The sequence below is a fragment of the Rhodnius prolixus genome, unplaced genomic scaffold, assembly GCF_049639745.1.
Source record: "Rhodnius prolixus isolate KJV_2025 unplaced genomic scaffold, Rpr scaffold_28, whole genome shotgun sequence".
NCBI lineage: Eukaryota > Metazoa > Arthropoda > Insecta > Hemiptera > Reduviidae > Rhodnius > Rhodnius prolixus.
The window spans coordinates 465,651-478,943 of NW_027411618.1; the positions used below are offsets into that span (position 1 = coordinate 465,651).

Genomic DNA, 13,293 nt, shown 5'->3' on the forward strand with positions numbered 1-13,293 from the left:
ACAATTATTAGAATTAGTCATTATGCAGATGGACATTGTGTGAAGAGGGAAGGTTTCAATATGGTGCTGAATTGTTTATTTTGACTTCTAGGCACTGCGATGTTTCTGTGCTGGAGATAACAGCTGAAATGCAGGTAAATCTACAGTATTACTTTTTTAAAAATGTATATGATACTGTTAGGTGTTTGCTAAGTATTACTGTTAGAAAATCTCGACAGTTCGAGAAACATAGCAGAATTGGAATAATCGAACTTTTAGAGAGTATATTTTGCTGCCTAATAATCACCAACAAAGTTGTTGAAGGTCATACTCTTGTTCAGGTGCGAGTAAAAGTATTTTTCTATACGCAGCTACATTTGTCGAGAAGCCTCTGCAACTGAGAATACACTTACAGATTACTTTCAATGCTGTCGAGAAAAAGGAAACTATATATTATGGTTTTATACTAGACAATTCCGTATAAAAAAAAATTACTGCAATAATTTCAACAACCATGTGCATCCAGACGCTATGACTACAGTCGATGCCCTTGTTCCTCCCCCCCCCCCAAAAAAAAACCTCCCTACAAAATGATGAGAATCAGAATATGTTCATTATGTAGTAAGGGAAAATGGTTGGGTTAGCAGTCATCCTTTAGTAAGTTCTCCGTTTCTAGATGAAACTTCCTTCCAAAGTTTAAGGTCGGTAGTTGCCGACGTTTTCTTTCTTTGACCTTTCTAATATTGTTGGTAGATGATTATTATTACGACAAGCAGTGTGTTCTAGATATTTACTTGAGAAAAATGACGTATAAAGTTTAGGAGTCACAATGTGTGGTGGTATAATTGCCAAATCGATGTGTTTGGATCGTGCCTCTAACAGTTATGTTGCCATCGTTTAATATGAGTAGAAAGATTCCTTAAAGTGTATCTGTTCAACTTCAGGTCCTCTCTGTACGTGTAGACTTGTGTTGGGAAGAATGCTAAGTATTTATTTGGTTCTTCGTTCCTCTGGATTTCGTTTTCCAGAAGAAGTGGTACCTCGGATTAAAATTTTGTACACAGAATGATTTGTCGGTATGTAAGCAGCTGAGATGCACATAAGCAGCCTGAAATGTCTTATATTAGTGTTTTCACAAACTTCGAAGAGTTCGTTCACTGTTTGAGGCAAGATTGTTTATAAGCAAACTTTTCAAGAAGCATGGTATTACTACTATTTTAGTTTTCTTCTGTTTGTAAACAGTTGGTGCACGTTGGTAAGCCTAAGGATGAGTATATCAGTAAAAGAAAAAGTCTCGTTTCTTTCTAGTACTTTCATTTTTAAAGCTTAGATTCTAATTTCCTTTTTTTTGCGATCAGTGTGAAGATGAGTGGGGTGAAATGCGGCAGAGATTTAAGAAGGAGGGACTGGACTTCGAGTGTCTACGGTTGGAAGACCGTCTGCTGCAGGTGTGGCGCTGGCTGGTCGACGCCGAGAGCAACCTCAGGAACTCGCGCAGGATGTTGGACAAACTTTACGAGCAGCAACACGAGGAGATCGAGGTGTCAACTTCAGTTTGTTTCAACTCTGTCAACTAGCTGTCTCTGTGAATTTGGCCCACTATCTCTTCCTGCAATTCATGATAACTCATCTTTTAAACAAACTGATAGAAATGTATACTACCGTTTTCAATAACTCGAATCCATCTATGGGCCAATACTAGGAGTCTAATTAGAGGAGTCAGTTACAGGAATTTAATTCTATACTTTGGAATATAAATTGACAAGCTGCTCACGTTTCATCCACACACAAACTAAATACAAGAAGTAAACAGAGTTGCAGACTACCAAAAAGACTTCTGACAGACGTTACTGACCATCTAAATTAACAATAGAAGACAAATATTGAATTAAACATATCGAACAGACATGGATAAACGGACTTAAACTGTGGGGTCACCAAGCATACCAATCACTATCGGTTTCTTTTCCGTCAACCTACCCATCTGTTCAAAAGAACCTTCAAGTTCCTTTTGTATCAGACGTAATAAAATTCCGTTTTTCTTTTTCTCTGCGCCCTAAACTTTCCCGGACAATCCTTTTCGCCGTTGGCCTCATTGCACATTTAAGGTAAGCGGCTTGAAATCAAGGACAGCAATTTTGTATAATTTTTTAAATTTTGCACTTCAAAAATCCTTCTACGGCTAAAATGAGAGGACGGTTTTTATTCGAGGTGATTCAATAGTTCTGTTAAGTATATATCTTCATTAATTATGTTCAACGTTTAATATGTATGCCAATTTTATTTCTTACTCTATAAACTACAATTCAATCTAATTTTGTACTTATATTGTTAAAAGCTACATTCTTTATTTCGGAAATGGGATTTAGATGTGGAAATGTGGCCACAAGTAGGGAAGATAAATTTTTACAAGGTGGAATATATGGTTGTGAGGCACAGTAGTAACAAAAATTTGAATTTAGATAAGTAAATGTGTACATAAGTATTTAGGTAGATGCCACGATAGCCGAGCGGTTAGAGGTGAGACCCGCAAAGATAAGAATGCATTGTGGTGTGCTGGGTTCAATTTCCGGTCTAGGCCTTGTATTTTATTTAAATGGCTGCAATGGATTCGATCTAGAGACTGGAAGCTAACTGATGACAACTCGTTAGAGAAATCACGGCTAATTAAGGAATTTCTTAAGTTATATTCATTATGTAATTGTATGGTGCTCGATTCGGAATTAGTGGTCCTCAAGATCACACAGGTTGCTCGCCCCAGCACAAGAAATACGCTGGTTTTAAAAAATTAGTACTAATTTTTTTTTTTTTTTTGCTGCAGGAAATGGAAAATTATGTTGGAAAAATGCGGAAATTGGCCGAAGAAAAAGCGGATGATCTGGAAAATGAAAGATTACAGTTACTGAAAGAAAAAGAGAAATTAGGACTGTTATTATTCGAAGTGAATACAGAGGGTTCGAATCTAGCTGATAAGGTATGTACATGAAGTTTTTGTGACGAGTAAAATAAGGTAGGCCTTCAGATCTAGAATAAGACCCAAGACTGGGTTTTGTAAGAAACCAGTGATCGGAATCTAGCTTTTCCGGTGAGCAGGAGTAAAATAGAAGAGATAGTGTGACTCGATAGGTGCAAAGGGCTGTGCTAAAAAAATATATGAAATTAAGACCCAACGTTCGTAACTTATCAAAGCTGACGTGCGCCAGACCATATTAAGTACGGCCTTGAGGTTCTTTTAAATGTGCTACCACATCACATCTAAAGGAGATTTTAGCCTTGGCAAATTCCAAATACTGCGAACAAATCGAAGACAAGCTGCTGCTGTTTAAGACCCCAACTAGGTTGTAGGGGTGCTCTGTGACAAAATGGGTCCTGAAAAAGTCTTACGAATTCTAATTCCAGTAGTAGAGATAGTGGCTTAGAAATCTCCTATCCGGTTGTAATGGCAAATTTTGGTACAAAAAAACCCGATAAATTGTCATATTGTATTACATATATAACTTATTCTGAAAAATCAATCCACGCACACAGATTTTCTATTTCAAGTGGCAAAAAACTGTTCAGGTTTTGAAACTACTGGAAGAAAGAAATAGAGCAGTGGCTGATTTGGACATTTTGAAAAATTTAAAGCTGTCCTCAAATAGCACAAGCTTCAATTCAGATACGGATATTTTGGCCGAAATGATAAAGGTAAGAAAGAAAACTATGTAAGTAGAACATGGAGTGAGATGAGGAGTTAAATAGATGGCCCGCTTTCTTCCAGGTGTCGTCTGAAAAGGAGAGTCTGAAGAGAGAGGTAGCAGAGATGTCTGACCGGGTCACCTTGCTGGAAAAGTCGTCCAGGCAGCTGGAAATTGACAACGATAGACTCTCTTTCAAGGTAAGATTGTTTGAAAGTTGTCTTGTTTGTTCAGCAAATACTGCACAGTACAAATAGTTCAAAACAGAAACTGGTGCCCTCAGCTACACAATTCTAAACAGATAATTCGCACAACTCTTATGCGAACCAAATTTTTGAGTGCAACTCAAATTGAGATCTAAGATTATGTTTTTTGATTGAGCTCTGTCTTGTTGCCATGCTGGCTCTCTGGATTCAGCTTTCCGAAGCGTTAGCGGAAATTGAGGAGCGCGAAATGCAATTAGGATTGAGTAAGTCTTGGAAAAAAAAACTTAATAGTTCACCCAAAATTTTCTTAGGAAAACTGGGGGACTGAATGGAGTTTAATAATTTTTATTTTAATATTGGGACATTTACTCTTATTAATACAAGCATACTTTTGTTTTTATTTTAGGTGAGAGACCGAATATGTGGATTACGGATCAGAAAACTAAAATGAGGTAAGATGTTGCAAACAAGAATGGATAACCTGCATCTGAATGGCGCAATTTCTATTTGCATTCTATTTTATAGTGAACACTCGAAATGTTCTCAAGAGATATGTGAAGTTGAAAGTCGAGAAATTTCCTGCAAAGAGCCGTTCTCCAATTCATTTCATAAGGAATTTTCACAAAGTTATGGGTAATGTATACTTTTTTTTTTATATCTTTCTGTTGTTGTTTTGTATAGAGTGCTGACAATGTTGGACAAACTTTACTATTAGGATTTAGGAAAGTGTATACTTTTAAAAATTGAAGGTTTAGTGAATAATTCATTAATCTTGCTGTTGGAAGAATAGGCCATTTTCTCTAGCTTAGTTCCCATCTCTGAACCTACAATTTTAGGTCCTTTCTAAACACCAGGTATTTTGTAAGGTATTCATTCCAAACTTCTAGAACGCACTCCAAACCTTTTCGCTTTCTGTATTTGTAATAGTTTTCGCATAAAAAGTAGGTCATGAAGCAGACGGTGATAATAAGAGAGTACCAAGTCTTAGCTGTAAGCTGAGTCATGGAGAATAAGAATCTTAAAATTCAAATCTTCCACAATGAGCACATTTTGATACCACCTTGCGTAGAATACTCGTTTACCATTAACCTTAAAGAGGTCATTTTCAGTAAAACGGAGAATGGCTTAGCTAAAATAAGGGAAGACAAATCTTTGAAGGAAACTAGCTGGTAGACTTTAAACTGTAGAGCTTCTAGCTAAAGAATATTAAGGTGCATGACACTACACTGTTTATTGAAGAATTTCACTGGATACTCTAAATTCTGAAGACTACAGTTATTAAAACTACACTGTGTGTGTGAATGTGGTAAATACTAATTTTATTGATCTGTCATAAATTATTTTTATTAGCTTGACGGAAACCTATAATCTGACAAGTTAGATATGTCCCGCAGTTATTAAAAAGACTTGGGAAGTTGTCTAGAAGTAATCTGTTGTTGTGTGTTGCTGGAAAAACAACTTTTTTTTGTTCGAAAGAACCGGCTAACGCTGAGACAATTTGAGAAATGTTTTATCTTGTTGTTTACAGTAAATAATATTATCGTGATTCATGGAATGTCCATTGGGAACGAATGGCCTATGAACTCCTCCTTAATAGTTCTAGGAAAACACAATTGCATATTTAAATTTTATACATCTTTAACGGCACAAATGCCGATGCGATCCAATCTTTAACCTGCCCCAGGTTTTCGTCTGTAAATCCATTATTCTTTTGACGAAGCATATGTTATGTCAAAGAGATGTTAGCGAAGATTGCATTGCGATGGGGTCTGTTGAAGATTAATTCATGTGTCCTTAGTCTACATACTCATTTTTACATTTCCCATCGTGTGGGATGGCTAGTAACTAGTCACAATCAGTTCTACGGCAAGTACATCAGAGCGAGTCTTTTTAAGTGCTTGGATCTGAATCGTTGACTTCCTGTAAAACCTTAATACGCCTAGTCTGAACCTGTTTGATCAAACCGCGGATCAGGATATCTTCCCCCTCGACTTCACCCAGACTATGAATACCTTCCACCAGCAACACGGCACTCTATTTGAAGTTGGAATATATTTCGAAAAGTGACAATCTGCAGAGTCTAAATATTATTTTATTATCGTGTCTGTGAAAATCAAACGTATGTTTGACTTTTTTTTTTAAAGCCATGGATATTCTTTAGTTAAAAAACACTTTTTTTATACTCTCCATCATATAGTTTTAATTTTCAGCTAATTTCTCTGGTTACAGCGCTGATTCCACGCCTCCGTCGCTTCTAGTTAGTGAATTGGCGAGTGTCGGCTCGCCGAAACGTCTGTCAAGCCTTCTGGAATCATGCAATGAATTAGCTAGAATTGAGGAGGTTAAAAAGTTACAGGTTAATATTTGAAGTGTATGTATATTACGGTTTTGGTGTGGGAGCTTTTTAGTGGATTGCATGGCTACACATACAAATTCTCATGAACACTTTTTATGAAAGATATATGCTGTATTCGGTTTCTCCTTTTTGCAGTGCATCTTCAGGTAGCCATATAAAGATGAAAGATTAGTTTTCGATAATTTATCTTGACGAAACTGTCTCCGTTAGCAAGTACTATCCGTTTTAGGCCCAGCTTCTTCAGGTACCTTCTGAGTCGGCAATACCCTGTAAGCAAATCCCGTCAGCAAGCAAAACTTACTCAAATCAAGGCAAGCCTCAAATCTTCTCCGTTCCCTTAAAGGTCCAACCAATCGCATTTTCTACAATGCTACAAAGAACGGATTCATCACTCCACTCTCTTCGTATTCATTTCGAAGAAACGTTCTTGGCAAAGCTGTATCATTCCATACTTAAGGAAATTCAAGAGAAGAGAGCAAGGTCCAGGGATGTCCACTATCTAATGTTAGTGGGCTCTTTTCTCCAGTGCCTTTTCTTACTTTAAGGGCAGTAACCTTTGCCCACTTATCAACTGTAAGGTGAAGAGGTTTCAAGTTAAGGATTTCCTGTATTGCGCTTGTGAGACAAGTTTCTTATATACAGGGTGTCCCAAGCTATATGGATAACGACTTTTTCTCGGAAACTAAGATAGCTAGAAAAAAACTAAAAAATAGGTGTTCCCTTAGTTTTTTGTTAGGAATCCAAATTTACTTTGTAAATTTTTTTTGGTGCTGCCAGAAGCGAGATACAGGCACCAACTTCATTTTTTCAAATGGGAAGGTGCGGTTTTTATTTCAGCAATAGATTCCTCTATTTTTTTTAAAGAAAAATTTACTTGAACGGTTTTTTTCTGTGAGCGATATTTTAGAAGTTATGAATGAAAACATGATTCTTATAATAAACGTCAAAATGATAATATTTTAACGGTTTTTTGATTAAATAAGAAGAAAAGTACTATTTTATTATAAATTTTACTCCTCATTAATATTACAGATCATGCTCGAAATGGCGTCCACCATAGAGATGCATATACATGCACTTTCCTGCCAATTGCCCCTTACTGCCAAAGAAATAGTTTCGGCTTTAACCGAGTTACAGGTATCTATTATTCTCTGCTTTAGTTCATCTACAGATGCAATCCCGGCTTGATTCTGATGCACCTAGATTTAGAAATTCTTTTAGATAAGCAGAAATAAGGAAAGAAAGAAAAAAGTTATGAATAATCACCTTGTTTTTCAGGTATCCCCAAAGGAAATAGTCCATAGGTGTCAAATCCGGTGAGAGAGGTGGCCACTGAATAGCCCCCGTGATGGATATAACACCATCAGGCATGTAAAGAGATATCTCGATAGGAAATTTGATGGGCTATCAAAAAGCATTTCTAAATCTAGGTGCATCAGAATCAAGCCGGGATTGCATCTTTAGATGAACTAAAGCAGAGAATAGATACCTGTAACTCGGTTAAAGCCGAAACTATTTCTTTGGCAGTAAGGGGCAATTGGCAGGAAAGTGCATATCTATGCATCTCTAATGGTGGACGCCATTTCGAGCATGATCTGTAATATTAATGAGGAGTAAAATTTGTAATAAAATAGTACTTTTCTTCTTATTTAATCAAAAAACCGTTAAAATATTATCATTTTGACGTTTATAATAAGAATCATGTTTTCATTCATAACTCCTAAAATATCGCTCACAGAAAAAAACAGTTCAAGTAAATTTTTCTTTAAAAAAATAGAGGAATCTATTTCTGAAATAAAAATCGCACCTTCCCATTTGAAAAAATGAAGTTGGTGCCTGTATCTTGCTTCTGGAAGCACCGAAAAAAATTTACAAAGTAAATTTGGATTCCTAACAAAAAACTAAGGGAACACGTATTTTTTAGTTTTTTTCTAGCTATCTTAGTTTCCGAGAAAAAGTCGTTATCCATTTAGCTTGGGACACTCTGTATATATACTACTACCACTACTAGCAGTCCTAGTTCTAGTACATAGCTTTCTCTACCTGCCCCATAGATCGCTTGCTATATGCAAACTTCTCCGTGAGCGTATTACTAACAGGATAACAGTGTCGATTTTTTTGTTACAGCATGAATGTGAGAACCTGCGAGCTCAGCTCACGGTACTGGGTGAAAAATACAACACTCTCGCCTTGAAGCATATCCAGTACAAGGCAAAAAGGAAATTCCTGCTAGAGGAAATGAGGTAAGATTCTACTCTATCAAGATCATGTTGGGGCTAACTTTTTTCATCGAAGAAACTGCTTCCTCTGCGACTGATACGATCGAGTAGTATCCGACCGGTTACAACTTTGTGGAAACTTCCTTCTTTCATTTCTGGCTCTAAAATGTACCCGGCCCTATCTCTGATTTGGATAAAGCAGTTTTTATCAGTAATTAAGATGTCCCAGTAATAATAGGCATCGACTCGAATTAATAATGGTGGAATAAAAGTTTGACGTAAAAATAAAATTTCTAGCTTTAAACGATTTTTTTGTAAGAAGAAACTATTTCATTGCTATCCTTTAATAATGGCAGAAGCTTATACTAGCAGTTTTAAAGTATTAAACTCTAATTATTACCTCATAAAATACAAGCAACCTCAGAAACTGATTGCTATTTGTTATAACTATGCCCAGTATTATTTAACTAGGGGGGGTTCTTAGAGAGGAGTGAAATTAAGGACTCATTTTAAGTGCAGTTTCAAAATATTGTGCAATTCTTAAACCAATACAGGGTTTTTGAGTTTGAAATATGTATCTAACCGAAATCCCAGTTGTATAATAAGTTAGAAGAACATTTTTTAGCCCACCGAAAGGGCTTCGTACTAACAGGTTTTCGAGTTTTCTATGTTTTTCGCGTACAAGATTCTAAGTGTTTCATTTGAACTTACATAATTTTGTAAGTTTGTTCGGCGTTTCACTTTGCTTTGAAACCTTCTCTCGGAGATCAATTTTTATTGGGTTCTTGGGGTAAGTTCCATTTATTCTAGTGAAAAAAGTGGACATATATAATATTAAAATCAACTTTGGTGCAAATTTTGAGTTTTAAAAACATTTTACGTAAATTTTTGTAAGGGATTGTCTCGTGAGCGTTCGAACCAGATTATTTTTCCTCTAGTAGGTAAACTCTTACATAGATAGACTTCTGTAGTAATCCACAGATTTTTTTTATTTGGTATCACTTTTTTGACTTTTTAAAATATTTTTAAATTTTTACCACAGAGAACGACTTGATGCTTGCGAATGCCGCGCTGAAACATTACAGACTCAGTTGAGCGTGCAAAGGCAGAGGCTCAGGGCTGAGGAGATATTCCGCAAACAAGTAGAAGCTGATTATCGTCGTCTGCAAGAAGAAAAACGTACAATTGCAGCAAGGTAAAGAAAATTTGAGTTTGATAACCTAAATTCTTCCGCGAACAAATTTAAGTTTACTTGAATTTAAAATTAAAGGCGCAAAATTCTCATTAGAACAACGTGCGCAACCTGCGCATGTCATCTTGAAGGAGTCTTCTTTTTTCATTAAACAAAGGGCGCCTATTGGTCGCCAAAACGGAAAGTTCGCGACTAGGTAAATAGTGCAGAGTTCACAAATAAACGTATGACCTTAGCAACCAGTCTGAGTGAACTATGCCCTCGTAATTCTACCAGCAAACGCACAGTGCAGCAACTCCTTTTTCTCCCTTCTACCTCTCCTGCGAATGGGTATTGGTTGGTGGACTGATATTAAGTTTTTATTTCCCTCAGATTACAAAGCCGTTACGTATAAAACACTTTCTGCTCCTATCTAACTCTTCCTGCTAGTTGTCAAATAGTTATAGACATACTAGCTGTCAGACTCTTTGGGGATGTTATGTGTGCCTATCGTGCTTTATAAGGAAACATAAGGCCAAATTAAATCGAAAGGGGCATTCTTCGGACTGGATCAAGACCCGTAACTATTATAGTTATCGTGGGACCGCAAGTTATGCTGTTTGTTTTGTTTGAAAGGCTAGTGGGATGGACTGGAATGGAGCTGGCCCTAAGTAAACCTCTCCAGCCCAAAAGTTATAAAAGCGTTAAGGTAAAGATGGCGGGGCGGGCTGTCCCTCTGAAAGTCACCAGATCTTCGCTTCTGACGCGAGTACAAATCCCCACCCAGTACTGGATAGCCAATGACCGCATAAGACGCCATTCCCATCGTCCAAAATTTCGAAAGCAAGCGTTCCAGACTAGACACCTAACTCTGATTACTAGTCACTGAAATGAGGGGATAAATACGGACACGGAGGGTGGCTATTTCCCATTCTACCTGGTGTAACATTTTCTAAAAAAGAAGTAATGAAACTGAGATATTTGCAGATTTTACCTGCTAAGGTGGTCATATAGAGGAAGTTTAGAGGTAAATAAACAAACCATCTTTCATTTGTAAGTTAAAAGAAATCCCTCGACATCGCCCAGATGCCCTGTACCTTCTTCCAAATAGGTGATTATCTTCTTTTCTTTTACAGATTACTCAATACAGAATCACACCAACGCGAAGAAGCCCGAGAATTAGCTATTGTGCAACGCAAAATGGCCTTGTTAGACACAGCCAATTCAGAACTAGTCGCGCAACTTCTGAAATTAAAATATAAGACAAATATGACAAAAAGTACAACATGTGATAATATGTTGTCATCTTTGTAAACAAACTTTATGCATAAATTTATGCTCAAAATTATGTAAGTTCAGTTTACATGATTCTCAAAAATTATATTTCTAGAATTTCTTATTTTTATTTATTTTTTGTAAAGATAAATATAATACTTAATATTATATATAAATCTTTGATGTTGTGACTTCGGGTAATTAGGATTCATTCTGACATCCTTAACACAGATGTGACAAAAATTATGACTTTTGCAGAAATGGGGCTGCCACCTCTAAGCTAACACTGTTTTAAAAGCATTTCTAAGATATAAAATGTACTGTAAAAAACAAAAAAAAAATTATTGGACCATTTTCGTTTCTAAGTTGATGGTGCTGTTAAATCTACTGCAGAAAAAGGCTAAGATAAGTAGGACCGAGATTTCAATTATGCAAATGAGTGATACTGCTGGTTAACAAAGTAGAGACTATTTAAAATGTGGTTAGCTCCGCAGTTCTGGATAATATTAATTTCGTCCCAAATATCTTTAATTTTATCCGTCCTAGCACGCGTGTTTATTGTATACCTGACATGTTTCAGACTCTGATGATGAATGAAAGTCTGAAATCGTTCAGGGATACATACTGGCTATGATGAATAAGACAAAGAAAATAGTCTGTTTACTCAAATGCATTGTCGTGTCGAATATGCATTTGGAACACAGAAGTTAAATACTTTTTATTAATACATTAAGCAATGCGTATTTTTTTAGGCGGGCTTTTCGTCCACTTACCAATTAGGTGTCGTGTACGGAATAAATTGTCACAATGCTAGCAATTAAAGCTTATTGATTAGTTTTGGGGAAATTATTTTAAACGGATAGTTCTTGTTTAGTTTAATATTTGTATTTTTAAGTTTTAGAAATGAGACAAGTATCACTTTTACATTCAGATTATAATTATTATCTGAAAGTATGGTCTTTTAGATTTTACGCAGGTTTATATCTAAGGATACGCTACTCAGTAGCAGAAGTGGAACTATTGTCACTTACAAAACAGGTAATTTATTAACTGGTACTTAATGCCTCTCAGGCATAATTGACGTTAATTAGCACAATTTTTATTATTTTCTCGGTGTTATTGAACTCTCTTCCCAAAGCTTTTTCTCCATTTATTCCATTACAGTCCATAGTACAGATAGTCCCATCTGAATCTCGATACTCAATGTGAGTCGTTCATATTTAGTCTGTTTATGACAGCCCAGAATGTCACACATCATTATTTATAAAAATGAACACAAAATAATTCTTGCCAGTATTGGAATATTCTTAATAAAATGTTTCTAATTACATTATATTTAAATAAAGTATTATTTATTATTTTATCAATTTTCTGTTTCTTGATTCAAACTGCAAGTGCTAAACCTGATTCACTCAAGAGGAATGGGTGACCCACCTAGTGATATTTGAATGCTCGATACTTTTTCCCGACACGATATTGGGTATCGATAATTTTGAGAAGGTATTAGTATTTTTCTGCCCTTAGCTTTTAGCTTTCAGACGAAGGAGAATATCTAGAAACAGCATCTCTGAAAGAGATAGACTCGCTGTCCATGTTAATTAATGGTATAATGACATAAGACTAATATCCGAAGGATTTTTTTCAAAATTTGGAGGATTTTTTTAAATTAAAAACTTGTAATTTGGTCGTGAGAATGTTTGCAGTAAGTTACTCTAATTAGCGGTGTTAATAGTGATGAACGCTAAAAAGTGCAAAATAACTTTAGGATAGGTCAATATATTTAGGAAATTACATTAAAATATAACTTGTTCACTTTTTCTGAATTACTTTACTTATAATAGTAAATTATAAATCATAATTTAAACATAAGACTTTTTCTTGTGAAGTTTGTGTCTTTTTTAATCAGGACACCGGTTGGTCTTTTTATCTTTTAAAAGAAGTCACAACTCTCGTGGTCTTCATCAGTTGCAGAAATCCCTTCAGCTTCTTGAATCAACATTTAAATTTGAATTAAACAATTTAAAAGTTATATAAGTAAAATGTATGAAGTATATATATTTAATTTACATGAAATATGAAAAAAGACCCAATAGCAGTAATAAATGTTAAGATAATCTTAGTCATTTCAAATAATGTCCACAATTAAGTAAGAAATCAGGGTTTTCTTGTCACAAGAAATTTAAAACAACCCCTGATTATTCACTAATTTATTATTATTAAAATTATTTTATTTTAATGATTTAAGACGCGTCAACATCTAAGGTTATTGGCGCCCGGAGCTTTTTTCAGTGCACTGCCGGCCTCCGGACAGTGTTCTCTCGTTACAGACAACACTGTCCATCACCGGACAGTGAGCTGTAAGAAGCTCCTAGGAAGAAAAAATCTAAGGGTCAGCAGCTGGATTCGAACG

General features: G+C 35.8%; 2 protein-coding genes across 5 annotated transcripts in view; one reads left to right on the plus strand and one right to left on the minus strand.

The window, feature by feature from the left end:
* Positions 1 to 12,250, plus strand: LOC141457585 (uncharacterized). 3 transcript variants are annotated; one of them, XM_074134772.1, is made up of 13 exons: positions 1 to 134; positions 1,338 to 1,520; positions 2,801 to 2,953; positions 3,541 to 3,666; positions 3,740 to 3,856; positions 4,074 to 4,125; positions 4,269 to 4,314; positions 4,388 to 4,495; positions 6,092 to 6,218; positions 7,251 to 7,355; positions 8,346 to 8,461; positions 9,480 to 9,632; positions 10,745 to 12,250. In XM_074134772.1, the coding sequence occupies exons 1-13, from the start codon at positions 129 to 131 to the stop codon at positions 10,920 to 10,922; spliced, it is 1,470 nt and encodes a 489-aa protein (XP_073990873.1). In that variant the 5' UTR covers positions 1 to 128; the 3' UTR covers positions 10,923 to 12,250. The 3 variants fall into 3 exon arrangements, with proteins under 3 accessions (XP_073990873.1, XP_073990874.1, XP_073990875.1); XM_074134773.1 differs by lacking the exon at positions 7,251 to 7,355; XM_074134774.1 differs by lacking the exons at positions 1 to 134; positions 1,338 to 1,520 and adding an exon at positions 1,541 to 2,087.
* Saysd1 (SAYSVFN motif domain containing 1) overlaps positions 11,719 to 13,293 on the minus strand; it is a 7,142-nt gene continuing 5,567 nt past the window's right edge. Inside the window, exon 4 of one of the 2 annotated variants that reach the window (XR_012460424.1) lies at positions 11,719 to 12,866. The gene's annotated coding sequence lies outside the window, so the exon portion shown is untranslated. Of the gene's footprint in view, positions 12,870 to 13,293 lie in introns of both variants that reach the window. The other variant, XR_012460423.1, reaches the window with a different exon arrangement.